We start from the raw sequence: 27,527 nt of genomic DNA on the forward strand, positions 1-27,527 counted from the left end.
TAAAGGCCACTGGTCGATTCGAGAGAGAGAGAAAGAGAGACTGACAGAGTTACAGGGTTGTTGTTAGCATCTGGTGCTAGCTCGGAGCTAACGGAGATTAGCTGTTTCAACAATAAGGAGAGGGAGAGTGCTCTCCTGTGGGACTGAGAGAGATAACGTCAGCTCAGGGAGGTAAACTGTAGCCTAAGTTATCTCAGTGGGTTTGGTCATCTATGTAAACAAATATTTCCATCTATGTAATATTAGTTGTATAAAATAGGTTAAGAAATCCTTCCAATGTTTTTTGATTATTGAAATATATGTTTCATATGAGTGTTGAGAGCTGTATCCATAAATCTCTTAATGTTGCCCTCAAAGTGCACCAGATTGATCACTTTCCTCATCTATCCTGTCCGAAAAGCTGTCCAAATCAATCATTTCTCTCACACTAGTATCACTTTCCAGAGTCTCCGCCATGTTTACAATCACAACTGGGTACATCTTGTGACGTCACAGCCACTATCGTCTGCAACTTCCGTTAGGCTCAGACGGCAAAATTAATGATTCATTAATTATGAATTATTAAACATTATTTTAGCCATGAACAGGCACAATGATATGTAAGGAATGAAACTGCCATTTCATTTTGGTGCAAAAACATGCACTTCACTGGGCCTTTAAGTGTTTCTCAGTTACAAGGTTGTTGTTTTAATAAATCAGTACTGTATCTCTTTATGTAGGCTTTTTTCCCCAAACAAATAGTTTTTGCGCTGATCAGGGGGTACTTGGCTGAATTCTTTCTTACATACATTATTGAAAAAAGTGTGCGGTGCCCCCACAAATAGAATCAAATTCTGTGGGAAACAATGAATGGTATGCATGTGAGTGAGGGTGTGTGTGTGTGTCAGGGGATGTTTTGTTTTCCTTATTAACTTTTATTATAGCTCATTGGAGCCTTGAAGCTACAATCCCAGACAAACACTGGACTTAATAAAATACCAGAGAGTACAAAGCAGCGGAGAAACAGAGAGTCTTTGTGTAAGACACAACCCAGGTGTGAGAAGAACCTCAGTATTTTCCACACCAATGTGTTTTCCACCTTCTTTTTTTCCCTCTCGAGCCACAAAGCCATGTGTTTCAGGCAACTCCACTGGGCTCCTGGTCTGTGTTAAAAAACGAAAGCAGCAAAAAGGCTCGAGGCAATTCCAACCCTAGCAAAGGTTTGATGCATGGGGGTAAAATGAACTCAAAGCTGCCACTCAATCTGCTAGTTAAGCAGTTCTTTTTGCAGTTCCAAAGCAAACAAGATGTCAGATTAAATGGGATCATTGGTCCTGTCGGTAGCGGACATCATCATGCACTGAACTGCTGTGTCGCTTTACTCAGTGAGACAGCAGATAGACATTCTGTCTGACTCAGCAATTCATATGTTCAGACAGGAGCATGACTGCAAGGTGAAGTCAGAGTTTAAATGGGTTTAACTCTATGTGTGAGGTCTGTATTCATTAGCATTATCTTTGAAGGTTGTAGGTGCATGTGAAGGTGTATCATAGTAAGTGTGTCTGCATTTGATATGTTTTATATCCTTGAGAAAAAGCTGTCTAAAATGTTGGATTAAAAAAATCCTGTACATGTTATGACATTAGGAAAATGCTGGTTAGGACGAAGGTTGTTTTTTATCCATAACCAGAGATTTCAGTTAGGTTGGTTTCTGTTAGTTAGTTTTGGCCATCATTTTCTATTGTTAAAAAAACATTTTAAAATGCAAAAAACAAACGCAAAAATGGTGGAAAGTGTGCTCATTCCACCCGAGCTTGGTACAGGATCATAAAAAAGGTTGTCGGCACACAGACATTTCAAGCTGCCAAAATTTGAAAGTTATGAAACTTTTTTACATTTAATTGTCATGCCCAATCAGATCTTTCTTTTTCCGTAAAAAAAAACGGTCGGATGATCATGCCAAAATGTATGCCGATTTATCTGAAGATCATTATTTGAAGATCAAACTAAAAATGAAAAAAAAAAAAACACTGGTAATAAACCATCTTTGCCGAAGGAAACCTATTATTACAGTACGGTAAGACAACGTTTACCAAGGATTTACTTTTAGGGGTGACTGGGTGTTTACAATAGACAGTTAAGGTAATAATTGTACCGTTTGTCTTCTTTTTCAGTTTTTTTTATTTTTAAAACCTGTATGATCGTATTACCACTCATTTTACCATCTAATTTACTTTTAACTACTTTGCTGCGTGGCCAGATTAAAGCATTTAACACTAGAACCGCCAGAGGTCGCTGTATACCTAAAACCGCCAACGGGTAAAATGTACCCGCTATTGATTTGCAAGGTACAATGTTCTTTTATTTATCATACAGAACAGTGAGTTTTGATCGCACAGGGATGACATTTATACCAATAGAATCTGTAGACTCTCAGCTTTTCATATGATATAGTTCGTGCAAATAGCATGAAGTATAAAATATCGCTACAAGTGCTGATTTAAACGCTTGGTGTTAGACTTGTGTTTTGTTTAGGTACAAATCTCTCAATCTCTCTCTATAACCAGGGGTGCACATAACTTTTTTTGTGAGTTACTCAGATGAGTACCAGGAGACAGCGTTTGGTACTCACCCCATACGAAGCATGGTCCTCCTCAGTGTCTCCTTCACTGTCCTCTATTTACACTTATTGCATGCTAGATGATGAAGATGCACCTCCCTGTCTCTTTTTAAGCCTCCGATTTGCTTTCTCCAAAACTTCTTGCCAAAACTGTGAAGTCCTAGCATTTCCTGAGGCCAAGTGGAAGGATCAAATACTAAGAAATGATCACATGACTTGAAGTCATATCTGATTTCAGATGTGGGAAGTTACTAAGTACACTTCTTCAAGTACTCTACTTAAGTACAATTTTGAGATATTTGTACTTTACTTGACTTTGATCTAATTTAACCAGCTTTGAGAACACTTTAATGATCAATCATTACAACACATATCATATATTATTCTGAAATCGACCAATCTGCACATTGAGTACTTTTACTTTTGGTACTTTGGGAACTATATTTTGATGATAATACTTTTCTAATTTTACTTGAGTAACATTTTGAATGCAGGACTTCTATTGTAACAGAGTAACACTCTACTTTTACTCAAGTACAATATCTGAGTACTTCTTACACCTCTGTCTGATTTAAAACTCTTCCATAACACCCTGAGTAAGTTTGCAACTGTGTGTTTTACTCCACTTTGTTGGAAATAAAATTGCAGCAGCTTGACCACAGAGCGTGAACGTTGTGATCAGCTGATTTTGCGCAGTTCTCCAGTGTGTGCGCGGGGCACAGAATGTGCACAGAGGAGTCTCCCACTGCAGCCAGTTGGCGGAGTTTTGGCACAATTCTGTTGTTCATACCGACGTTAACCCTTTCTGTCACACGGCGACCAACTCTGTAGTCCGGTGATCTAAGCCTCTGCCTCCTGTAAGGTTCACAGGTCCGTCGGTTATGTCCTGCGCGGCTCGGCCGGTGTTACAGTATAAGTTGAGTCATGACAACTGGCGACATTCTATTATTTTCGTCATCGGAATCCGGGGCGTGTACATTGAGGACCCATTGTTGACTTACCAGGAAAGAAACATCGTTTGTCGTTTACGTTCATCTTTTGCTATATCTGCCTTCCTAAGATCCATTTGCTGCACATTCAGTACTCGTATGTGAGGTTGTGGGGCAGAGGCCGATATCGTGACGCTTACAGGGAGGTATCGAACATTTCAAAGTAGGTGACTGTGTGGATGCCTGTTCAAAACATTGCAAACTTCAATAAATCATTTAAATTATATATTTGTGTCCGACTTTCATTTGTTCATCGTTCTTAATGTGATGTATAGTAGCTTTGATAGCTGTCCATACCTTCAGACAGCCTAAAAGTAAAACACAAGTTGTTTATTCACAGCCTGAACGCTCATCGAGATGACTGGATCAGTCATGACAACTTGTGATCAGCTCCGATTAAATTGTGATATCAATTCTGTAGCTAACCTCCAGGGATCACGTTTATTTTATGAAATACCTGTATCCCTCTCATCACAACAAGACTCTACACTGTGCAGGAAAAACAATTACATACATGAAAATAACCTTGATGCATGGGAATTAAACACACAAACTATCTTCCGTGGCTATATTGATATGTCACAGTAACGGTAAACCACAGAAAAATAAGTCCAGCGGGGCACAAGTTGAATACATATAATACGGTAGTTCTATTATGCCTTTAAGCCTATACGTTTAACCCATAAGAACCCGGACCCATTTCTACTTTTGGGGAAATTAAGGGGAACGTCATTTAGACTAAATAGACACATTTCTGACAAGTAACCCCCCCTAGTGTCAAATATCTGGGCTTTAATGGTAAAGTAACTCTTATTTATAACTTAATTAACAAGGATGATGTTTTGGTTTGCATTTGTTTGAACATACTATGAATTGAAGAATAAAGCATATGTTAACTAAATATAATTGAATCAGCTAAATTAACTGACCAGACCATACTCATATTTCTAATTGTGCATATGTCACTCCGGGTTTACTGTGAATGTTTAGGGTTAAAGTCCCGATGTGACACCATGTGTCACAGCAATATTTATGGCATTTGTTTCATATCAATTTCATCAAGAAATGTTTCCACAACAGGTTAAATGTAATCAGAATCAGAATACCTTTATTCGTCCCACAGAGGGGAAATTTAAATTTGTTACAGCAGAAAAGAGCCGAAGACAGCTTAATGTTTAACAAATGACATGTCATGTAAGCATTTTTATTCTTAAATGGCTTGAATATTAACTTTAGCAACAAAAAACCTTTCCAAATCTAGCTAGTTCTGTCACATGTTTTAGCCTGACACATGGACATCTTGGACATGTTGTTATGGGAAGACAAAAGCAAATGACAAGGACCATGACCCCAGACTGTTCAGTGTGTGTCACTTAGGGACTTCATGAGATAGAAAAATCTCATGAGGAATCTGTATAAGGAATTTTCCAGAACCTTTAAATTTCATGTGACACCCGTGTCTAAGCAATTCTGTCTGCCTTCCGTGTTCCTTTTGTTATTTACTTCCTCTCTGCCTTCTTCTGATGATTTATCTGTTAGTTTGTGTGTTTAATTCCCATGCATCAAGATTATTTTCATGTATGTAATTGTTTTTCCTGCACAGTGTAGAGTCGTGTTGTGATGAGAGGGATACAGGTATTTCATAAAATAAACGTGATCCCTGGAGGTTAGCTACAGAATTGATATCACAATTTAATCGGAGCTGATCACAAGTTGTCATGACTGATCCAGTCATCTCGATGAGCGTTCAGGCTGTGAATAAACAACTTGTGTTTTACTTTTAGGCTGTCTGAAGGTATGGACAGCTATCAAAGCTACTATACATCACATTAAGAACGATGAACAAATGAAAGTCGGACACAAATATATAATTTAAATGATTTATTGAAGTTTGCAATGTTTTGAACAGGCATCCACACAGTCACCTACTTTGAAATGTTCGATACCTCCCTGTAAGCGTCACGATATCGGCCTCTGCCCCACAACCTCACATACGAGTACTGAATGTGCATCAAAGTGATCCTATGGAGGCAGATATAGCAAAAGATGAACGTAAACGACAAACGATGTTTCTTTCCTGGTAAGTCAACAATGGGTCCTCAATGTACACGCCCCGGATTCCTATGACGAAAATAATAGAATGTCGCCAGTTGTCATGACTCAACTTATACTGTAACACCGGCACCCAGTTCAGTCATCCACAGAAAGTCCGAAGATTTTTTGCAGGGAGCGAAACGGCAACGTAGCTGCTTAATGTCTTTGTTTTTTTTTAACATGTCTCGTAGTTTACTCCATTGACTGTTGACAAGAAACTCGTGTAGACGAAATATGTGTTTTTTTTAGATGTTTTGAGGTACGCAAAGGCGCGTAGTGACACAAGTGACGTTACGCAATTCAGATTTTTGCCGCGCATGCGTACCTGCGTAACAGTTATGTGCACCCCTGTCTATAACTATCTATCGATCCATCTGTAATGTTCTGTTCTATTGACATATAATTGTCTACATAAACAGACGACGCGGACTACTTCTCTCATTCCGAGTGTCCATCTTTATTCAACTGGCACGTAACCTGCACACATGCATTACGTCCTCAACGTGAGCTCAGTCATCCAAGATCTTGTATTCTCCAAGATGTTACACTATCTATAACTATATATCTCTCTCTCTCTCTCTCTCTCTCTCTATCAATATATCTATCTATCTCTCTATCTATAAGGAACCGCAGTAGACAAAAGGCGTTGCTATAGCAACACGTCATGTTTACGTTGCATTTTCTATGAGGTAAATATTACCCGCTGGCGGATATGAGTATAAATGGCAATTTATTTGGCGATTTTTTCAAACTGACTTCCTATTGACGATTTTTAACAACAGAGGGTGCTATATAACACACTTTTAGGAAAAGTAACGAACTGGGAGACTTTAATATGTTATGGAAAAAAAGTTACATACAACAAAAAAACAGCTGCGGGTAAAATTTACCCGTTGGCGGTTCAAGTGTTAAATGATTGTATGGAATGTTTATTGTATCCACAGGGGTCCCTAAGAGAAAATTACAAAAGTTGTGCGAAAGGAGGATTACACTTTCCCTTGCTTAGGTCATTCACTGGAATTGAATCATTATGGTTATGGTTAGGGTCAGGTTAAGTGACATGTAACCTTTGTGTACATTGCTTTATGTATCACAGCAAGTATACTAAATGTATCCAACAGCATCCTGCAACACTCTGTGTCTTTTATACATCATCTATCCCTTCCTTTTATTCACCTCCTCTGTCTCTTTCTGTCTCTCAAACATTCCTCCGCTCACACTAACAGTCATAAAGCACCTGAGATTCAGGCATAAAAGAACAGCAGCTTCTGTTCTGTACAATTCTTGAGTGTTTGACAGGAAGGCCGACAGATTAGGGGAGCATCCCTTCGGAGCTTCACTCTCTCCCATAAAAGGCTCTGAAGGAATCCCAGCACAGTCGTTCTTATCAAGCCCTGCCCCACAGAAACCTTTGACCTGAGCAGAGTGTCAGCGCTGATCTATCCCAGGCAGCAGGATGCTGACACATGTGAAAAACAAAAAAAGGGGCAGAAAAAAATAAACAAAACAGGAACAACCCACTGCCTTTCTGGCTCCACGGCTAGAAGGATAGATCTAAGCAATTTGTGACTCTTCAGAGACACACCCTGTACAAGCTTAATGTGCCGTTTCATTTCAGTTGGTGTATCTAACGGAAATACAGTATCCAAAAAGTTCCATAACAGAGATGTTCCTGTTTAGTTTGCATGGTGGGTTTAGTGTACCATTTGGCTCCACTGAAATTAGGTGAAATTACCTAAACTGTCATGCAACTATATAAAGACAAACTGAAGCCAAATCCACAGTTTGTACCAACGGCCTACTTTCCACGAGCATCTCACCTGGCGCTGAGGTCCGTGTTTAGCTGACCTCAATATGAATTCAGCTCTTTGTGTTTGTAGTAGTAGTGGCCAGTGTCAGCTCCAGAAAATGAACCGCTTACTGCCTTCGGAGAAGGAAAATAAACTGAACCAGATAAATCGATTGGACTGGCAGTTAGAAGTGAAGCGCAGGTCTGACGGTCAGCATATATATGTAGGGTTCATAAAGTTGTGATGGTTACGGTTTGAACACAACACAACTTAAGTTAAGCTGAGATGGCACAGTTAGAATTTCAGCTCAATGCTAATATTAGCATGCTAACATGCTTCCAATGACAATGCTACCATGCTGATGTTTAGCAAGCCCAATGTTGACAATTGTTCGCCAGTTTAGTTAAGCGTGTAAGCATGCTAATTTCTATTTAGCATTGCTCACAAAGTACGGCAGAGGTTATATCTCATTGGTTTTCAAGTTGTTGGTCAAAATAGAGTATTGGACTAAATCCAAATGTTGACCCTATGATGGAGCTAGATGATAAGTCAGGAGATCTTCAACATTAAAGTCCGTTCAAAATAAGGCAATCCATCCAATAGCTCTTGAGATCTTTCCATCTGAAGCACAGATTTCAACAGTTTGTACTTAGGCTGTATCATTTTAGCTACATTAGCTAAAACGTTGATATGTTGGTCAGACTATCAAATAACTTGACAGCTAATGGAGATGTAAATCTGTCATTGTAGCCAGAGATAACTCTCCTTACTCTTCAGGTGGAAGGCATGGACCCAACACTAATAGATTCATTTTACCCTGTTCCATTCCTCCCTTAATTAATGGCCTGCATTTCAATCTCAGGTGCCATCTAATGAAAGGGATTTTAAGTGTGAGAGAGGATGTGCAATTTGTGTTTGACATCACACTGAAAGAAATGTCTCTTTTTGTGAGTAATACGCCAAAACATCCTGGCCTCACACAACAACACGAGTGCTTTCATCTATAGTTGTTGCAGGTTAAGTGCTTTTCTCAAGTGTGCTCAGCTCTCTCCGACCTTGTGTATTGACACTTTTCAATGGGGAGGCAGCAAACAAAGTGGAAGAAAACATGGGAAAAGATGGCCAGAGAAATTATCCACAATTCTGCCATCATTAAAGACACCATTTTTAAATTCCTATCGTTTTTTCTCAGCAGCGAAACAGGAAATTAAAAGAGTTTACCGGCTTCAGCGCCAAGATCTGACTATTCACAAGTGGATTTTCAAATATATATTACTTAAGAATGCACACACACACACTCAATTTCCTCTCGGCTTTTTATAGCGTCCGTTCATTCATTATAATAACTGAGACAAGTCAGTTCCCAAGCCACTTCTTATACAATGACACAGATTGTAGGTACAATCTTCAAGAGTCATTCATAAAGATAGCTTGGCTGAATTAGGCTAGATCATATGGTGATGATACAAGCCTTTTAAATAACCGATTCAGTTATCATTACTTGTGGCTAAAATAAATATGTGATCAGACACTGCAGTTTCTTTTAAGCACATCAAAGCTAGACTTAGTCATTATTTTTTTCCAAACAAGAAGACATTTAAATAACCCTTAGCAGACAATCAAGCTTGCCAAAAATGGCTGTTTAATTGGCCGGCTGAACATGGCCACATCTATATTTAGGGGTTATTTTAAGCCCTTCTCGGGGCATACTGTAGGACAGAGCCTTGCAGGAAAGGCTGAGGGAAAATATGGATTCCAGCCATGTCTGTGTACCCTCAGCAGTCCACCCGACATGACCGGGGCAATCCCCCCGCATAGGCCGCCCGGCAACATCACCATCAGCTGCCATCAAATTGCATTAGAGGACAGTTGAAGGTAGAACATTAAAAAGAACAGACTGAATATAATTTCATTTCCCATCCAATTTGATATTTACTTACAAGTTTTTGCAACTAAAAAGTCTCAACATTGTAATAAATAACCAACAATTATCTTAACATTTTGAAATTACCACTATTTAAACTATTATAACCAATTTGTGACAACAGGCTATCAGCGCCCTGAGGCGAACATTCGCATGCTGTATCTAGACGGCATCAGTGATTACATAAGCAAATGCTTTCTTTGCATGGCAGCATGTTAATGATAAGACAGCTTTCTAACGTCCAGTAAAGGTTTTACATAATATCAGTTTGTAGTTGAAGATGTTAAGTTGCTGTAGCTATCTGAAGTTTTTGGTAAGCATTACCTCCACCAATAACCTATGTTCTGGTTTGTTTGTCAGCAGAATTACATAAACTACTGACACAATGTTTATTAAACATCTTTGTAGGGTGTAGCATGGGCAAAGGAAGAACCTATCAAACTGTGGAGCAGATTCAAACCATTGGACAGATACAAATATTATTTTTAACCACATTGAGAAAGAGCACATTTGGCCTTGATGGAGGTCGGTGCTCTCTATATGCCTTCACTGCTACAAAATGTATTGCTCCCAGCTGAAAGATGCACATTTGTTTTATTTCTGAGCTAGAATGTAGGACACAAAATACTTCAACAAAACTGATGGTTGTAAAATGATTGACTGATCGGCCTCCGTCCTCCTTCTTTCCTCCAACAAAGAGGTTAAGTTAAGTGTAGCATGGGCCAAGGAAGAACCCATTACATTTTGGATTGAATCCGAGTCACAGGGCTAATACACCCATTCTTTTTCACGTATGGAAATGGCTATGGCCGAGGTCTGCCCTCTTTCAAGACTAAACTAGGGCAGTATGTGGATAATATCTGCAAGGACAGGTATTAAGGACATTGTTGTTGTATTAGACAAGGATAAAGATGTGCCTTGAGATTAAGTTTATGTACCAAATACTTTCCATAATGAAGCATCAGTAGGGTATATCCACACACATAGATGGGACGTATTATGATTCATAATAAGTCCATCAGAGTCCCAGGAGAAATAAAAAGGTTCACAGCATTACAAATCTTCCTACAGTGTTAGATATTCCACATACATGTAGCTGATTTAGAGGGATTCAGTATTAAAAGCCAAACAAAAACATACATGAGTAATATATTTCTAAGAATGAGAATGTTGCAAATGTAAGCTTTTGATTGGCTGTGTCATCAGTGTGCCTTAATAAGGAGAGCGGGAACTCAGTGGAGAACAGACGCTGTAGAAAGAAGAAACACAGAAGAACGTCTGGAACATAAACACCTGCCAAAGAGCCAGCTCCTGCTTCCCATTACATTCTGGTACAGAAACAGCACTGCAAACACAGAGATCCGACACGCACACACTCACAAACAGAACCATGCACACCCCTGGGAAAGCATACTGATCTTATATGGATAGCATAATTGGTCACACTAGTCCAATTCAATAGCATATTTCCCATGAACACAGTTGCTAAATGCCCAACTCAAGAATACATGTTGGAATTCAGACTATCAGTCTTTCAACAGCACGATTGCCAACAATCCTAAAACCGTAAGCCCTATTTGCACTAACGGCAGTTCCCTCCTGTTCTCTGTCACTAGGCACTCTACCCTTTGTCCCAGGAGTTTCCTATCAAATCCAACCCAATGACACACAATGCAGAGGCCAACAGAGGGTTCCCATTTGGCAATGGAGCAGTTTGTTTACAGTAATGAAACCGAAAGCCAATGTACTATCGATGTTCTGTAGCAGCATTAATGTAAAGAAAGGCATGAGATGTCCACATAGCACCACTGACAGAGCAACATGAGCCAATAAGCAAGAAAATAAGCAACAGTGATTCAGCACGAGTCCAGTCGCCAGATTCACACGAAAGAGGGGGGGGGAAACGAAAACTGGGGCAATATTTATAGAGGAGCTCTCCCTGCTCTTGATGATCTGTTAAAATGGAACAGATGAAACATTCAGAAGGAAAAGGGAAAAGATATGAATACCTGAGATATGAACAGGGATGAAATGAAAGCGCCTAGAGGAGGCCACTGGCAAGAGATGTGTTGGGACGAATGTGATGTTGATTTGCCTTAAACCTGTAGGAAGTACCCTATCATCCACCATTGCCTTGTTCTCTTTCACTTCTAAAGATTTCCGATAAAAGTAAAGTATGTAAGGTAATCCAACGAAAGCATTTCGTGCTGCGCACTTAAGCAGATAATGGGATAAAGGGATAAAATGAGATGAACATTTGGGAAGAAATACTGAGGTCATTAATGAATTTCCCTGTTGCTCTGCAGCACCTGTTAACATCCTCTGTTGTGATTGGATACAGGGTAACAATCAGGCAGAGCGCTAAGACTTAAACTCTTAGTCTCGCCGAGGTCATAGGTCAGTTTGTTGCTACGGTCACATATCAAAGTGAAGCACTCCTGTAAATCCGACGGACTCTCGAAGCACACACTGAGGGGCGCAGCGTGGAAGAGTGACAGCGAACATGTGCTCGATCAATAAAACACTCGGCAGTCAAGAGATGCAGCGCGCACGGCTCTAACACACAGCAGCCGACAAGATCAAGGAATGCAAACAGTCACGTGTTTGCACCTGTGCAGAGTCAATAACTGCATAAAAAAAAAGACAGATGAATGAAACTCTACCTTAAAGACTTGCAAAGACACCTCTTCCATCACCATGTCATCACAGAGCTGTTCCTCACCTTTATACTTCTCTCTGACGTTCTCATACGCCTGGATGAAGTCCTGCTCCTCTGCGTTCGGAGGCAGGAAGGCAGGTTCGTAGTACATTGCCATGCTTGGGCTCTTCTTCTCCTCCTCCTCTTCCTCCTCACAGTTTCTTCTTCCTCTTCCTTCTCGATCAGCTCTTTGATTCGGTGCAGTTTTTGGATGTGTGTGAGGCAGCCTGCGCTGTCCTCTGTCTGCTCTCGCTCAGCTGTGAGTGAACCCTCCACAGCTCCCAACTTCATTCCACAGACCAACGACCCCCCCCCCCCTCTCCTCCCCTCCATAGCCTTGCTCAGAAATACTAATATAAATGTCAGGCCCCTCCTCTTAAAGACACACAGACAGGCACAGCAGACAGCACCACGATCACAGCCCTCGCTGCTTGCCAAGCACAAACACAGCAGCACGGAGAGCAAAGAGGCAGCATAAATGCTCTCTGGAAACACTACACAACTGAATTAGACTGTGATGGATGGCACGCGGATTGTAGTAGACTTCTAAAGCACAGATACCCTTCTTTTACTGTCAGACGAACGTTACAGATTCTATTCTCCTGTGTGTAACTCTGGTAAATAACCAATATGGAAATGTCTTGCACATCGATTTAAATATACATTTGTATATAAAAGTATTTAATCAAGTTAAATGACTGCATTTAAGCATCACTAATGGAAATAGTCATTACAAGAATTGCAGACGCTCAAGGTCAATTATTTGCTGATCAGTTTGCCAACTTTCAGGAAAGTGTGAATATTGAGAGGCATATAAATAAAACTTCTCCAATCCTGTATCGCCAAAATATCTTGTGACTAAAATGTTGCCAGAACAGCAGTCATTTTCATTAGATTTTGCACTAATAAAACTGTGTAACATGCCATATATGGTGCATCTGATACCTAAAGTACATGTTAAAGTTATTCTTTCCCGGAATGGGTTGGCTTCTGATCTCTTAACTTGTGTACTGTAGGCGGGCATTTATTATACATAAGGAAACTTGTCTGTCAAGCCATCGTTACTTGTTTGGGAACTTCTGTATTTGTAATATTTCATAGTAGCTAGACTCTGATGAGATCTTGCAGAGATGCAACTGGAATTAAAAATGTACTGGTGAGAGGTTAGCTTCGATGCTGATATAGTAGTTACGGAACTGGAGTGTATTTCCTCATTAAAGAAGGGTAAAGAACAGCAGGCTTTTTGGTTTAAAAAATGTTTTTTGGCTCTTCTCCCGACTAGCTTAGGCTAGAGTTTGATTGACAGGTGCTTCATCTGATTACCTAACAAGTACTTTTTGAAAGTGCATGCCCACTACTTCTCAGATGGTGCTATGCTGCCCATAAACAGATTATGACTATTCATTCCTCAGTTCCTGTACAGCTCTACAAATGCATATTGAAATGTTGCTTGTGATTCGGTGGATATTTAAGATGAGCTATCATGTCAAAATGTAGATCGAGAGACAATTAAAGATATAGAGTTTAATTTAACGAGTTTCCAGCAATTTACTTTATGTCTAACAAGTGAAAAGATCAATGTACGTAAAAGCCAACATGACATTGTGGCAAGTAGTTGATTTTGCCCTCTAGCTGTGTGTAGTGTCTATGAGAAACCTGAATATTAGCTATCCGGGTTGTACTAAGGACAGAGGTTGTTGTATGCTGTAATGAGTATACATTTCCTTTAGGCAACACCACATTGTTTCTGTCAAACCAATATCACCATGGTTGCTTCAGAACCTTCATAAGTGCCATTAAATTACGTTAAAATACACAGTCATTCCTTAGCAAATCCAACGCACTAAGGCTTTATGGGTTATTGTTCTATAATGCCTTCTGTTGAGCACATTTGTAAACAAAGCAGCAAGTTGCTTATCTCATAACAAGACGTCCACCCTGTGTGTTCCGCAGGGACACACTCCAGCTGGTTTAACTGCTGTGTTTAAGGCCATCCACAGAGAAAGTGTATGCCTGCAGGCAGCGCGATTAATACATTCAAAGTGCTGATATGCCCTTGACATCCAGTGGGAACATTAACTGTTGGGGTAACCACTGAATATTCAACACATGTCCTGACCACCCAAGCTGATGACAGTCCAGACAACATCAATTATGGGTAAATAAACCAAATTCCTATCCGCTACACAGCAAGCCTTCACCGGTCATTTTAATTACATTTAGCTGCTTGACTGTTACATGCAGGGTGCTTTAATTAATTTAAAATCTAATTTGTGGCAATAAAGATAATGAATAATAGTGATGTGTGAGACAGGATCGTGTCAACTATCATACACTGTTATGGAAGATGGCTTAGCTACACCATGTTGGAATCTAAAAACAGCCGCCTCATAAAAATGATGAGAAAAGTAAAGACTTTATCACCCTGCACAATTTCCATGCTAGTTTGCATAGGAGTCTGCCGTAGAACAAAGTGGAGATCTGATGTAGGAAAAGGAAAATCAGACAGTTCACTGGCCAAGGCCGAAACTGACATCAGCCAGGACTCTTTCCTGAGAGGAAACGCGATAAGTCCACTCGTCCAAACTCTGCGCTGCTGCTGCAGAAGTGAGAGTGTGTGTGTCTATACCTCTACAATCACTACAACAGGAAATGTAACAAGCAGAGACACAGTTAGGAATGCAATCCAGCATGTTTTCTTAATAGAAAAGAATGGAAACAATTTCAGGTTGAAATATTATTTGTTCAATATTTTCCTCTCGTTACTATATTGCAAGGCAAGGCAAGGCAAGGCAAGGCAAGTTTATTTATATAGCACCTTTCAACACAAGGCAATTCAAAGTGCTTTACAAAAAATGAAAGACATTAAGAAAATGGCATTTAAAATCAGTCATTAAAAAGAAAAGCTCATAAAATAAACATTCAAAGAAAAAATACATGGATAAAAGTTACAGTGCAGTCTAAGATGTGAATAGTTCAATTAAAAGCAGCGACAAAAAGAAAAGTCTTCTGCCTGGATTTAAAAGTAGTAAGAGTTGCAGCGGACCTGCAGGTTTCTGGGAGTTTGTTCCAGATATTTGGAGCATAATAACTGAACGCTGCTTCTCCATGTTTAGTTCTGACTCCTGGGACAGAAAGCTGACCCGTCCCTGAAGACCTGAGAGATCTGGATGGTTCATAATTTAGCAGGAGGTTAGAAATGTATTTTGGGCCTAAACCATTCAAAGCTTTATAAACAGCAGCAGTATTTTGAAATCTATTCTTTGACACAGGAAGCCAGTGTAAGGACTTCAGAACAGGAGTGATGTGATCCACTTTCTTAGTGATAGTGAGGACTCGAGCAGTGGCGTTCTGAATTAGCTGCAGCTTTCTAATAGATTTTTTAGTGAGACCTGTGAAGACACCATTACAGTAGTAATGCGATTGAATTACAATAATATGGCAGTTATTTAGTACTGAAGATGAGAAGGGCCATACATAAAAAATATACAACAATTGAGTTATGGCCACATTCAGTGTGAATTCGAACTTCATTGTAAGATGTATGCCTGTGAGCCTCTCCGCTCACACAGGGCTCAAAGAGGGACGGAAAGAGCAGGGTTTGGGTTGAACACAGGCGTTTATTAGCACCGAAAACCAAGTACACAACACGGGTTGCAAAACGTTTCCCGTGTGGGAACCTCCACAGGTCCTTTGGCGACCTTCCAGGATACCGCCTACTACAAGACAGACCAGAACCAGGTTACCACATGCTTTTATTCAGTCACTGATCACCTGAGTCCGATCAGCTGTCTGGCCTCCGGCCGAGCCACTCCCTTCACTCCAGCAGCCGGCGCCCTAACCACACCCCGCTGCCACAATGCCTCACATGTAATGCTAATGCTAAATAAGCTACCTTGCCCATATAAATGTTATTGTTTTTGTATAATTATTATATAAAGAAACAGAAGTCAGTGTCCAAACAAAGCTAATATTTGAAAATGGATACTAAGAAGTATTTAAGAGCAAATTATAATATAAATGATGCAGACACAGTGCATGTCCACAATGAACAACTGGGACTTCCCAGCATATTAAAAAGAGTGGGTGGAAAATAGGCACAATTTAAAAAATGGGGCATATAGACATCAGCCAAATGTGTATTCATCCTTTGAAATAGGGAGAGGCACCACATGAAAGTGACATCACTGACTTCTGATGGATAAAACTACACATAACTATAAAGAGAAGCCAGCAGTACCATTCTGTCATATACTGTAACCAGAACAAAATGACGTGTAATGTCTACATTGAGTACATGCTGAGATGTGTCATCATTACGTATTCAAATGAGGACATACTCGCACTTCCTGGTGTCCAAATGACATCAGTCCTCAACTGCTGCCTAATAAAAACTAAACGTTTAGCACCTCACTCTCTATTAACACACACACCGACACTAAATCTCCTTGACACACATAGTGGTGACACTTAGGATATACTTATATTTCCTACCGACTACTTCCTCGATAATTCTAGCTTGGTGTCCACTCTAAAATAGAGTTTCCAAATTTGGCTACGGACATCTGTTTATTTAGTTTCCAGCAAGCCTCCACTTTAAAGGGCTGGGGATCTTGTGATGTGAAGTATAGTAGAGTATGTGTGAGTGTGAGTGTGAGTGTGAGTGTGAGTGTGAGTGTGAGTGTGAGTGTGAGTGTGTGTGTGTGTGTGTGTGTGTGTGTGTGTGTGTGTGTGTGTGTGTGTGTGTGTGTGCGTGCGTGCGTGCGTGCGTGCGTGCGTGCGTGCGTGCGTGCGTGCGTGTTCGTGTGTGTGAAGCCTCAGGTTTTTTCGCCAGATCTCTTTCAACAATACTCAACAGGTGCACAAGACTTGCTAGAATTATTTAGCTTGCTCGCACAAACTTTCCACATTAAAAGATCTGATGTGTGAGTGCATGTGCGACTGTGTGAACCCTGTAACGTGTAGGCATGTGCCCTCTTGTCTCATGTGTACTACAGTAGTATTTATTGTCATATGCTGCGTGTGAATGGTTCCATGGGATAAATGAAACATGACAGACAAAGCTAACGGGCTAACATTGTATTAACCTTGACATAAGGATCATGCAGATAATTGGGATAATTTTACTTTACAGTGGCTGTATGTTTATTTTCTTGTACCTGTTATACTGTAAACTACATCAGTGTTAACCCTCTGTGGATTTGATAAGTCGCAAGTTTTTCGGGAGAGGCATACAACTGCTAACCGGTGGCAATGTCTGGGGTTGTTCAGTCTGTTATCGGTTGTAATTTGTCGAAAGAAAGCGATGTTGGTAACATTGTGGTCTCGCTACCTACCTATTATAATAAGGTCAGCAAAGACTTACATAAACTGAGAATATGGCATATTTTAAAAGATTAACCAGGATAAAACGTCAGTTGCAAACATCATATACAATTCATGGTTTATTATTGGCTGTAGAGTTTGGCCTAGATCGTGTGGGTTTTTACTAGACCATGTTTTCTGGTATAATTTGATTAGCTAAACTAAACTTTATTATAATTTGGCAAAACTACTACTACTACTTCAGCTAATAGCTAACATTAGCGACAACAATATTATCTCCACCTACTTCCTCCAAGAATGACTCCTTCTGTCATTATCGTTGTATTTGTGGGGAACACAGTTAAGTCAACCTGAAACAACCACTTTGAGTTTATACTGTTTGCTAGTCAGTGTAACTGATTGGGAGACCATACGGTATAAACTCAGTATAAACTCACAACTTCTGTTTGCCCCAATCTGCTTGGTTATAAGCTTGCTAGAATCGTGCTCATAACAGGCCAACTGATAGTGCAGGTAAGATAGAAAAGTGTGGAAATAGAGATGAAAAGAGGTCAGGAGCTAAGAGGAAAGGAGGCAAGACCCACCACAAAATAGGGTTACAATTCAGCACAAAATTCCCTACGCAAACACTGACGCATATAACATATGTTCTTATAACTACAGTGTTGTACATGCCTTTTTAGGGAGATAACAAATGAATCTACTATTTATATGTAAATAGGAATCTACTATTGATCTGATCAATTACTTTCAGTTTTCCGCACAAACACTGCGCTAGTGGATTGTCAAAGGGTAGTCCGCCCCTGAAAATGTCTATGCAAACGTTATTATTAATAATAATTTAAATTCAAAAATTAAAAAAAAAAATGTAATAATTTTTTTTATTAATCATTTTTATTTTTTTATTTTATTTTTTAATCATCTCGCGACCCCCACTTTGGGAACCCCTGTATCACACAACATTCAGACCATTTATTGCAATAACCAGTGGTTCAGGAGCTACAGTACGCAGCTGGACAGTAAACAATCCGTCTCTCTGTTTATTTCGAGATATGTTTCTTCTGTTTGATATTCCAGTGGGGCTGACTCACAAAACAAGCAAGACACATCATTAACAGTATTAATATTTTTTTCACAACGTTCTACGAATAAGAATGAGATACAAGTCTTCACAAATCACAGCACATTTATACTCGAGTGTCATGGGGATTACTGAAGCACAGCTCACCACTGATAGAAAAAGCCGTGGGGGAAACAAAACAACCTTGTGCAACACACACTAGCATGTACACACACATATCAATCCACAAACACAGGCAGGAGTCTCATACTGGCCAACAGCTAGACTGCTAGACAAACCTCTACCATAGTGTGACGGCTGTTATTATGGGAGAATTTATGGCCGGCTTTAACTAACAAAGGACTCATCCTCTGCTGGATTGAGATGGAATGGAAATTGTTTTGTCAGAGGAGTTAGGTCCGAAAGTCAAGGGAAACTCTATGTAATTATTTACTACCTTGTATTTTCTAGTAACTCTGTCTAGAAGTATTTTAACATAAACTGGATCCAAGCCATTGTGAAAAGCAGACGTTAATCAATGATTAAGAGCATTGTATTATAAAAAGGTAATTTATAATAAAATGTGTATTATACATGTTATTTTACTATAAATTGTATAATATTATTTTATTATTTTTTTCAATTAAGGTATTATTAAATATTTGTATTTCCCATACAGCTGTGCGCTTTAGTACCTCGAGAAATGCCCCAACTGACTCTTAGCTATTTTAATTCATTATTTGTAATATATACATGTCATATATTGGGGCAGCTGTGGCGGAGTGGAGGTGAAGATCAGGGGAGCAGGGGGAACAAAGTTTCAATCCCATCTTGACCCCCACTTTGGTTAGCATGTCGTTGTGTCCTTGGGGAAGACGCTTCATCCAAAATTGCTCCTGTGGGTATTGTCCACAGTATTCAATGTATTATGTCTAATATATGTAATATAATGTTATGTAAAGCGCTTTGAGCACTTGGAAAAGCGCAAAAATAAACACCATGAATTATAATTATTATCATTATATATAATTTATTTTATCTTCTTTTTTTTACATTTGTGTTATTGTTATTTCCTTTGAGTTTTCTAAAGAAAATCCCCTATTAAAAAGTATTTTAAATAAAAATGAATGCATGATATTTTTTGACATTCAATTATGAAACCATTTTAAATACTTGGGAATTTTGCCTTTTGCCAAGCAGTATATTAAAAGGGTGGTATTTCTGCATGAAGTCCAGAACCACTATGGTGATTTGTATTGCTGTTAAAAAGGGTTGTAGCAATGTAAAGACGCAATCAAACACATGAGGATCATAACCAGCCTGGAGGCCTGAAGCACTTCACTGTCAGTTAGTCAATGCTGAGGCTGACAGGATATTGCTCTAACTGTACATAATGCATAATCTTGCAATGTTGCTGCAATACCAGTCAAATAACACAAAGAAACACATAGAAACAGGCCTGGCTCCCCCTTCTGGATATCAACACAAGATGCCAATGGACAGTCGTGACAAGTGATTGTATGCTTTTCCTTTCTTTTGTCTGGCTCATTCAGTTACGGCTCATTTACTGAATGTCAAAGTGATGGTGAGGTCTAACATTCCTTCCCTGATGCAGCATGTAATGGGGAAAGGCATAAAGGTCAAATCTGTAAAAATGGAGGGGAAAAAAGCAATTCTGTCTGCTGGTCTTTCAATGAGCATAAAACTTTTTTGTCCATTGAAATAGGGCAAAGCACAAGGAATACCCTATGCTATTTGAGACGGCTGTGGGAAATTAGACAGATTTTCCAGAAGCTGTGATGACTCTTCAGGATGAACACTTGGAGGGATCCGGCAGCTTTAAGAGAAAGTGCCATCTAGTGGGAAAGCAGTTTATTGCCGTCTGAAGCTGGACTTATAGCAGTATCTGTCCACTTAACAGTATAGAGATTCATCTATAGTAAGGTGACAAAATAATCATCAATTGTGGTTCAATTGCATAGATTTCAGAATAGATGGGGGCCAAAAACATTGTTTTTTTTCGTGCACCTAATTTCTTTTAGAGGTGGAAAGAAAAAATCCAAAATATACATGGTGTTACTACAATATCCAAAAGCAAGCTTAAGAGTGCACCTAATTTGCATTTTCAAGCAAAACATACAGGTTTTTATATAAGTCATAAACAGGGGAAGTTCAATGGTGGCTTCTTTAGTAAAAATAATGATCCTACAAAACCTTTGGACTGTTTTTTCTCATTCTGCCCAAAATCATTACTTCAGTAGCAAACTTTCCATATTAATTCTTATCTAAATTCTGAATGTTTTTACAATAGAGTTGGTTCATCTATCACGTATCTATTCCAAAATCCAGGTACACTTTTTTTGGGCTGTGGGCAGAATTTCCCGATTTTAAGAAGTGATACAATATTAGACATTCTCTTTGTAAAAAACATTTGACTCAAATACGTTGACAAAATAAGACAATCATTTTTAACCGAATCAAACCTAACGTTCAGATTACCTTTCTGGAAAAGTATGAAAATTAGAAAAATGTTGATAAGATGTTTTATTTGCCTATAACATGTTTCTACGGTGGCCCTGAAGTGCAAGTCAAAACAACATTTCACAAAACGCTACAGCATTTCACAAAACACTACAGCATTTCACAAAACACCACAGCATTTCACAAAACACAGTTTAACATTTGTGAAGAAACAGCTGAACAATACCAAACAGGAAATAGTGGTGCTGTCGGCCGGGTGCTGACCAATCACGAAGCGTAATTTCTTGACCGACAGCAAAAACAACCAATCACAGCAGTGCTTCTCTGGCTGGCTCTGTCCAATCACAAACAAGAAGTTTTCTCCATAAAGGAATACCCTATCCGTAAAATGTGAAATGCTATGGGGTTTTGTGAAATGCAGTAGCGTTTTGTGAATTGCTGTAGCATTTTCTGAAATGCTGTGGTGTTTTCTGAAATGCTGTAGCGTTTTCTGAAATGCTTCGGTGTTTTCTGAAATGCTGTGGTGTTTTCTGAAATGCAGTAGCGTTTTCTGAAATGCAGTAGCGTTTTGTGAATTGCTGTAGCATTTTCTGAAATGCTGTGGTGTTTTCTGAAATGCTGTAGCGTTTTCTGAAATGCTGTGGTGTTTTCTGAAATGCTGTGGTGTTTTCTGAAATGCTGTGGTGTTTTCTGAAATGCTATAGCGTTTTGTGAAATGCTGTGGAGTTTTCTGAAATGCTGTTGTGTTTTCTGAAATGCTGTGGTGTTTTCTGAAATGCTGTAGCGTTTTCTGAAATGCTGTAGCGTTTTCTGAAATGTTATGGTGTTTTCTGAAATGCTGTAGCGTTTTGTGAAATGCTGTGATGTTTTCTGAAATGTCGTTGTGTTTTATGAAATGTTGAAGTGTTTTGCAAAATGCTGTAGTGTTTTGCGAAATGTTGTTTTGACTTGCACTTCAGGGCCACCGTATGTTCCATTTAATGTGTTGTACAAAAAAAAGAATATATGTAGGTAAATCCCTGAGGAAGTTTCATGGTGATATTTATTTGTACATTTTTTACCCCATATCCCAATATACCGGATGAATATGATTCAAAATACAATAAAAATGCTCGAATAAGATCATCAGACCAAAACTTCAAAGAATAATATGATAAAATGCCAAACTATTCAGCTCAAATGCTTCCATTAAATGTGCTTGATAGCTCTAATATAAAAGCGGTACGAGGGCAAGAGTCTTAGTAATAATCTATGAAGTAACTGTACAACCACTGCATTAGTGTGGAAGAAGATTTACACCTTCAAAGCGTCATCTTGTCTCTGCTCCTGACACAGCATGTACTGAAAATATGAGGAACAGTGAGTGGGTGAATAACATAATTCCCCCTACAACCTGTAATGTACGAGCTACATCGTGCTGCTGAGATACTTTAGGCTGTGTGCATCTCCACTGATCATTTCCACAGTAAATCTCTACCGCCTAGATCAGAATGTGTGTGTGAGAGAGAGTGTCTGTGTGGTGGTTCTCAGTGTCTGATCATAGCCTCCTCATGATGAATAATTGAGGAGTATTTTGCAGCGATGCTGGGAGTTTAAGTACAGCTTAGATTATCAAGGCCATCCCACAATGACAGCTAGGCAAATCAATGTTTCTGAATAAAATAAGTGTAAACCAACTATTACATTAATACCACTATTAACCAAAAAGGTATAGCTTTAGATTGAACATATCCTTAACAACAGCCTTTGAAAATGTTACGACTAATGCTAACTACACTGATTACAATACTTTCAACTGCAAACAATTTTCTAGACCTGCTGTACTAAATGCTAACAGTTTCACAATCCCTATACAGCATATTACATGATGGCAGCTTTTGTGTTTTGGGCTATCTAAAATCACTACAGCTGTTTCTACATGGACCACTATTGCAGTAAGCATGTTGTAACTTCCGGTTGTTGTTGTTGTTGTTGTCATCTCCGGGGCCCCGTCTCAAGTCGGTTAAATGAAATCCTTGCTTCCCTCACTTGAGTCGTTTCCCTGCGTCTAGTCCTTCCCACCAGGGAAGCATGGAGGGACGCAAGCAAACCACGAGAAGCAGGGAAATGAATTTTAAGAGCAATGGGACGTCCTTTCCTCCTTCATTGGATTGCACACTTTGTTTGTTTGTGTGGATATGTAGCACATTAACATTTTAATAGCACTGAATGACTGACTGAATGGAAATGACAGTAAATGAAAATATAAAACGAAAAAAGCGATCATGAAAATGTTTCCAATAAATGAATAAAATGATTTTTGACCACTTTGTTGTTCAGATATATCACATATTTGTAACTAAATGATACAAGAATTGAAACAAAACACGGTATAAACTGAGGAGTGAGTCCTGTGAGTTTCATGTGTTTTCTTCACTTCGCTGGGAAACTACTCTCATCTCAAGAAGCATGAGATCAGTGCATGGACTGCATCGTCCAATCAGTGAGCGATACACAGTAAGGGGGCGGGGCGAGTATCTGAAGATTTCATCGGAGGATGGATCGGTGGTTCCTCCATTATCGCTCCTCCATTATCGCTCCTCGCTCCTCGGTCCTCCGACAGAAATAAGAGCCATGGGACTGTATTCAAGATGGTGCAGACAAATCAACTTCCGGTGAGACCGAGAACCGAGGAAATTAAAATAGTCGACCTGAGACAGGGCCCGGGTATCCCGTGTACCTGTTCTGTTGCTGATAGCTTATTATCTTAAACTTAATCGATCGTTTTAAAACTTTTGATCACGGCAACTGCCTGACGTTGTAATCACACGTTACTACAGCTTAAGCACTCACAACTCTCCTTCTCTTAGCGACTGTAACTCCACAGTTGCCTACACTCTTTTCGGGTTTGCTAACGGTAGCTACTTTAGCTTGATAGCTAGCCATGGCTCTTTCCCCACCCTCGGGTGCTATTTCCTGCTCTAACTGTCTCATGTTTGGTTACTTCCCTACCTCCTTTACTGGTACCGATACATGTGTTAAAAGTAGTATAGTTGTTAGGTTGGAGGCCGGAATCATAGCCATAGAAGCCCGGCTCCGCATCTTAGAAAGTAACTCAGCTACAGTAAAGCCCATGTTAGCCGGTGCGGACCGGCAAAAGGTAGCTCCTCTTAGCCGTCCCCCGGCAACTCCCGAGCAGCAGGGAGATTGGGTGACTGTTCAGAAGGGGCATAACGCGAAACCCGCAGGTCCCCACCAACCCGTTCACGTATCTAACAGATATTCCCCACTCAGCGAGACACCCGCTGAGAAGCCAACTCTGGTTATTGGTAGCTCTATTATGAGACACGTGAATTTAGAGACCGAAGCCTCCACAGTCACATGCATTCCGGGGGCCAGAGCGGGCGACGTTGAGGTGCACCTTAAACTGCTGGCTAAAAATAAACGTAAATACAGTAGGATTGTTATTCACGTCGATGGTAATGATGTTCGTTTACGCCAATCAGAATGCACCAAACTTAATGTAGCGTCGGTGTGTAGTTATGCTAAAACAATGCCGGACACCGTAATCTTCTCTGGTCCCCTCCCCAATCTGATCAATGATGACATGTATAGCTGCATGTCATAATTTCAGCGCTGGTTGTCTTGGTGGTGCCCAGCAAACAATGTGGGCTTCGTAAATAATTGGACAGCCTTCTGGGGAAAACCTGGTCTGATTAAGAGAGACGGCATTCATCCTACTCTGGAAGGTGCAAATCTAATTTCTTACGCATCCGACCTGGAAAACTTTGCAGCCAATCTTATTTGTTACAGTGTACCGTGCACCAGGTCCTTATTCAGAATTCTTATCAGAATTCTCTGAGTTTTTACCAGCTTTGGTACTTAAAACAGATAAAGTAATTATCGTAGGTGACTTTAATATTCATGTTGACGATGATAAAAATAGCCTTACTGTTGCATTTAACTCTATATTAGATTCTGTTGGTTTCTGTCAGAGTGTAAATAAACCAATCCACTGCTATAATCACACTCTCGACCTTGTTCTGACTTATGGTATTGAGATTGAGCAACTATTAGTCGAACCGCATAATCCTGCTTTATCCGACCATTTCTTAGTAACTTTTGAAGTACTGTTACTAGACTACAAAGCATTAGTCAAAAGCTCCTGCAGCAGAAACCTGTTAGTGCTATAGCCAAATTTAAGGAAGAGATTCCACCAATACTTAACTCGATATCATGTCTGCATGTAAGGGAGGAAACTTATACAAAATGTACACCATCCCAAATTGGTCATGTTGTTGATAGTGCTACAGATGCGCTGCGAATAAAATTAGACTGTTGCTCCTTTGAAAAAGAAGAAAATAAAACAACATAGATTAGCTCCATGGCATAATGCCGAAACCCGCAAAATAAAGCAAAAGTCGAGACAACTTGAAGGATATGGCGTTCCACTAAACTTGAAGAATATCGTTTAATTTGGCATATTACTCTCAATGAATATAAGAAAGCACTGCGTAAAGCGAGAGCAGCCTACTACTCTTCATTAATAGATGAGAATAAGAATAATGCAAGATTTCTTTTCAGCACTGTAGCCAGGCTGACAGAGAGCCACAGCTCGATTGAGCCTTCTATTCCCATAGCACTCAGTAGTAATGATTTTATGTGCTTTTTTAACGATAAAATTGTTACTCTTAGAAACAAAATTAATGACCTCTTGCCTTTGACCAGTATAGTATTATCAACAGCTCCCGGAAACGTAAGTTCTAATATTACACTAGATAGTAAACTAGAATGCTTTTCAGCCATAAACCTTGAAAAATTAAATTCAATGATTCTCTCTTCTAAACCATCAACGTGTATCTTAGACCCGATTCCAACTAAGCTGTTAAAAGAAGTTTTTCCATTAATTAGCACTTCTTTATTAAATATTATGAATATGTCTTTATTATCAGGCTATGTTCCACAATCATTCAAAGTAGCAGTGATAAAACCGCTTTTAAAAAGCACAACCTCGATCCAGAGGTTTTAGCCAACTATAGAACTATTTCTAATCTTCTGTTCCTCTCAAAAAATCTTGAGAAAGCAGTCGCAAAACAGCTGTGTGATTACTTAAAAAACTATGATTTATTTGAATATTTTCAGTCTGGCTTTAGAACACATCATAGCACAGAGACAGCTCTGGTTAAAGTCACAAATGACATTCTAATAGCCTCAGATAAGGGACTTGTCTCTATTCTTGTTTTGCTCGATCTCAGTGCTGCATTTGATACTATCGACCATGATATCCTATTGCAAAGACTAGAGCACTTAGTTGGCATACAGGGAACTGCTTTAGGCTGGTTTAGGTCCTATCTATCTGAACGCTCTCAGTTTGTACTTGTCACGATGAATCTTCCACGCAATCCAAAGTTAGCCATGGAGTGCCACAGGGCTCAGTGCTCGGACCTATTTTCTTCACATTATATATGCTTCCGTTAGGCAATATTATAAGGAATCATTCTGTAAACTTTCATTGTTATGCGGATGATACTAAACTATATTTATCAATCAAGCCTGATGAAATTAATCATCTAAATAAAATTCAAGACTGCCTCAAGGACTTAAAAATGTGGATGACCTTACATTTTTTGATGTTAAACACGACCAAAACTGAAGTTATTGTACTTGGCCCAAAGAATCTACGAAACAAATTATCTAAAGATATACTAACTATGGATGGCATTAATTTGGCCACCAGTGAGACTGTCAGGAATCTTGGTGTTATATTTGATCAGGATTTATCCTTTAACGCCCACATAAAATCAATTTCAAGGACCGCCTACTTCCATCTACGTAACATTGCAAAAATCAGGCATATCTTGCCTCAAAACGATGCGCGAAACTAGTCCATGCATTTGTTACTTCAAGGCTGGATTATTGTAACTCCTTATTATCAGGGTGTACCAAGAAGTCGGTCAAGTAGCTTCAGCTGATTCAAAATGCTGCAGCTTGTGTACTAACCAGAGTTAGGAAAAGGGACCACATTACTCCTGCTCTGGCTGCCTTACAATGGCTCCCTATAGAACACAGGATAGAATTTAAAATTCTTCTTCTCACCTACAAAGCCCTTAATGGGCAGGCGCCATCTTACCTTAAAGAACTCATTATACCCTACTGTCCTACTAGGCCATTGCGTTCCAAGAATGCAGGGTTGTTGGTTGTTCCTAGAGTCTCTAAAAGTACAATGGGAGCCAGAGCCTTTTCTTATCAAGCTACACTTTTGTGGAATCAGCTTCCAGTTTGTGTTCGGACGGCAGACACCATATCCGTTTTTAAGAGTGCGCTTAAGACCTTCCTTTTTGATAAAGCTTATAGTTAGGGCTGATTAGATTCAGCCCCTAGTTTTGCTGATATACGCTTAATTTGTCGGGGGACATCTTACTTCTTCCTTCTCTCTGTCTATACCTGTGTACTCTCATGTTCTGATTAACCCAGCTTCCCCAAATGTCTTTCTTTTTGGTGTCTATATACGCCGGGATCCGGAGTCATGGATGATCCTGCGGTCCTGTGTCATGGATCGCGAGTCCTGGATCTTGAGTCGTGGCTGTG

General features: G+C 39.6%; 1 protein-coding gene across 4 annotated transcripts in view; it reads right to left on the reverse strand.

Moving 5' to 3' along the window:
* plecb (plectin b) overlaps nucleotides 1–27,527 on the reverse strand; it is a 156,623-nt gene that overhangs the window by 119,777 nt on the left and 9,319 nt on the right. For 2 of the 4 annotated variants that reach the window (XM_079694619.1, XM_079694617.1), the window contains exon 1: nucleotides 12,119–12,314. The exons of the other annotated variants lie outside the window; for them this stretch is intronic. In XM_079694619.1, coding sequence (XP_079550745.1) covers nucleotides 12,119–12,212 — 94 coding nt within the window. In that variant the 5' untranslated portion in view covers nucleotides 12,213–12,314. Of the gene's footprint in view, nucleotides 1–12,118; nucleotides 12,315–27,527 lie in introns of those variants that run through there. 4 annotated transcript variants of the gene reach the window in all.

This window comes from Notothenia rossii (genome assembly GCF_949606895.1).
Source record: "Notothenia rossii genome assembly, chromosome: 7".
Lineage (NCBI taxonomy): Eukaryota > Metazoa > Chordata > Actinopteri > Perciformes > Nototheniidae > Notothenia > Notothenia rossii.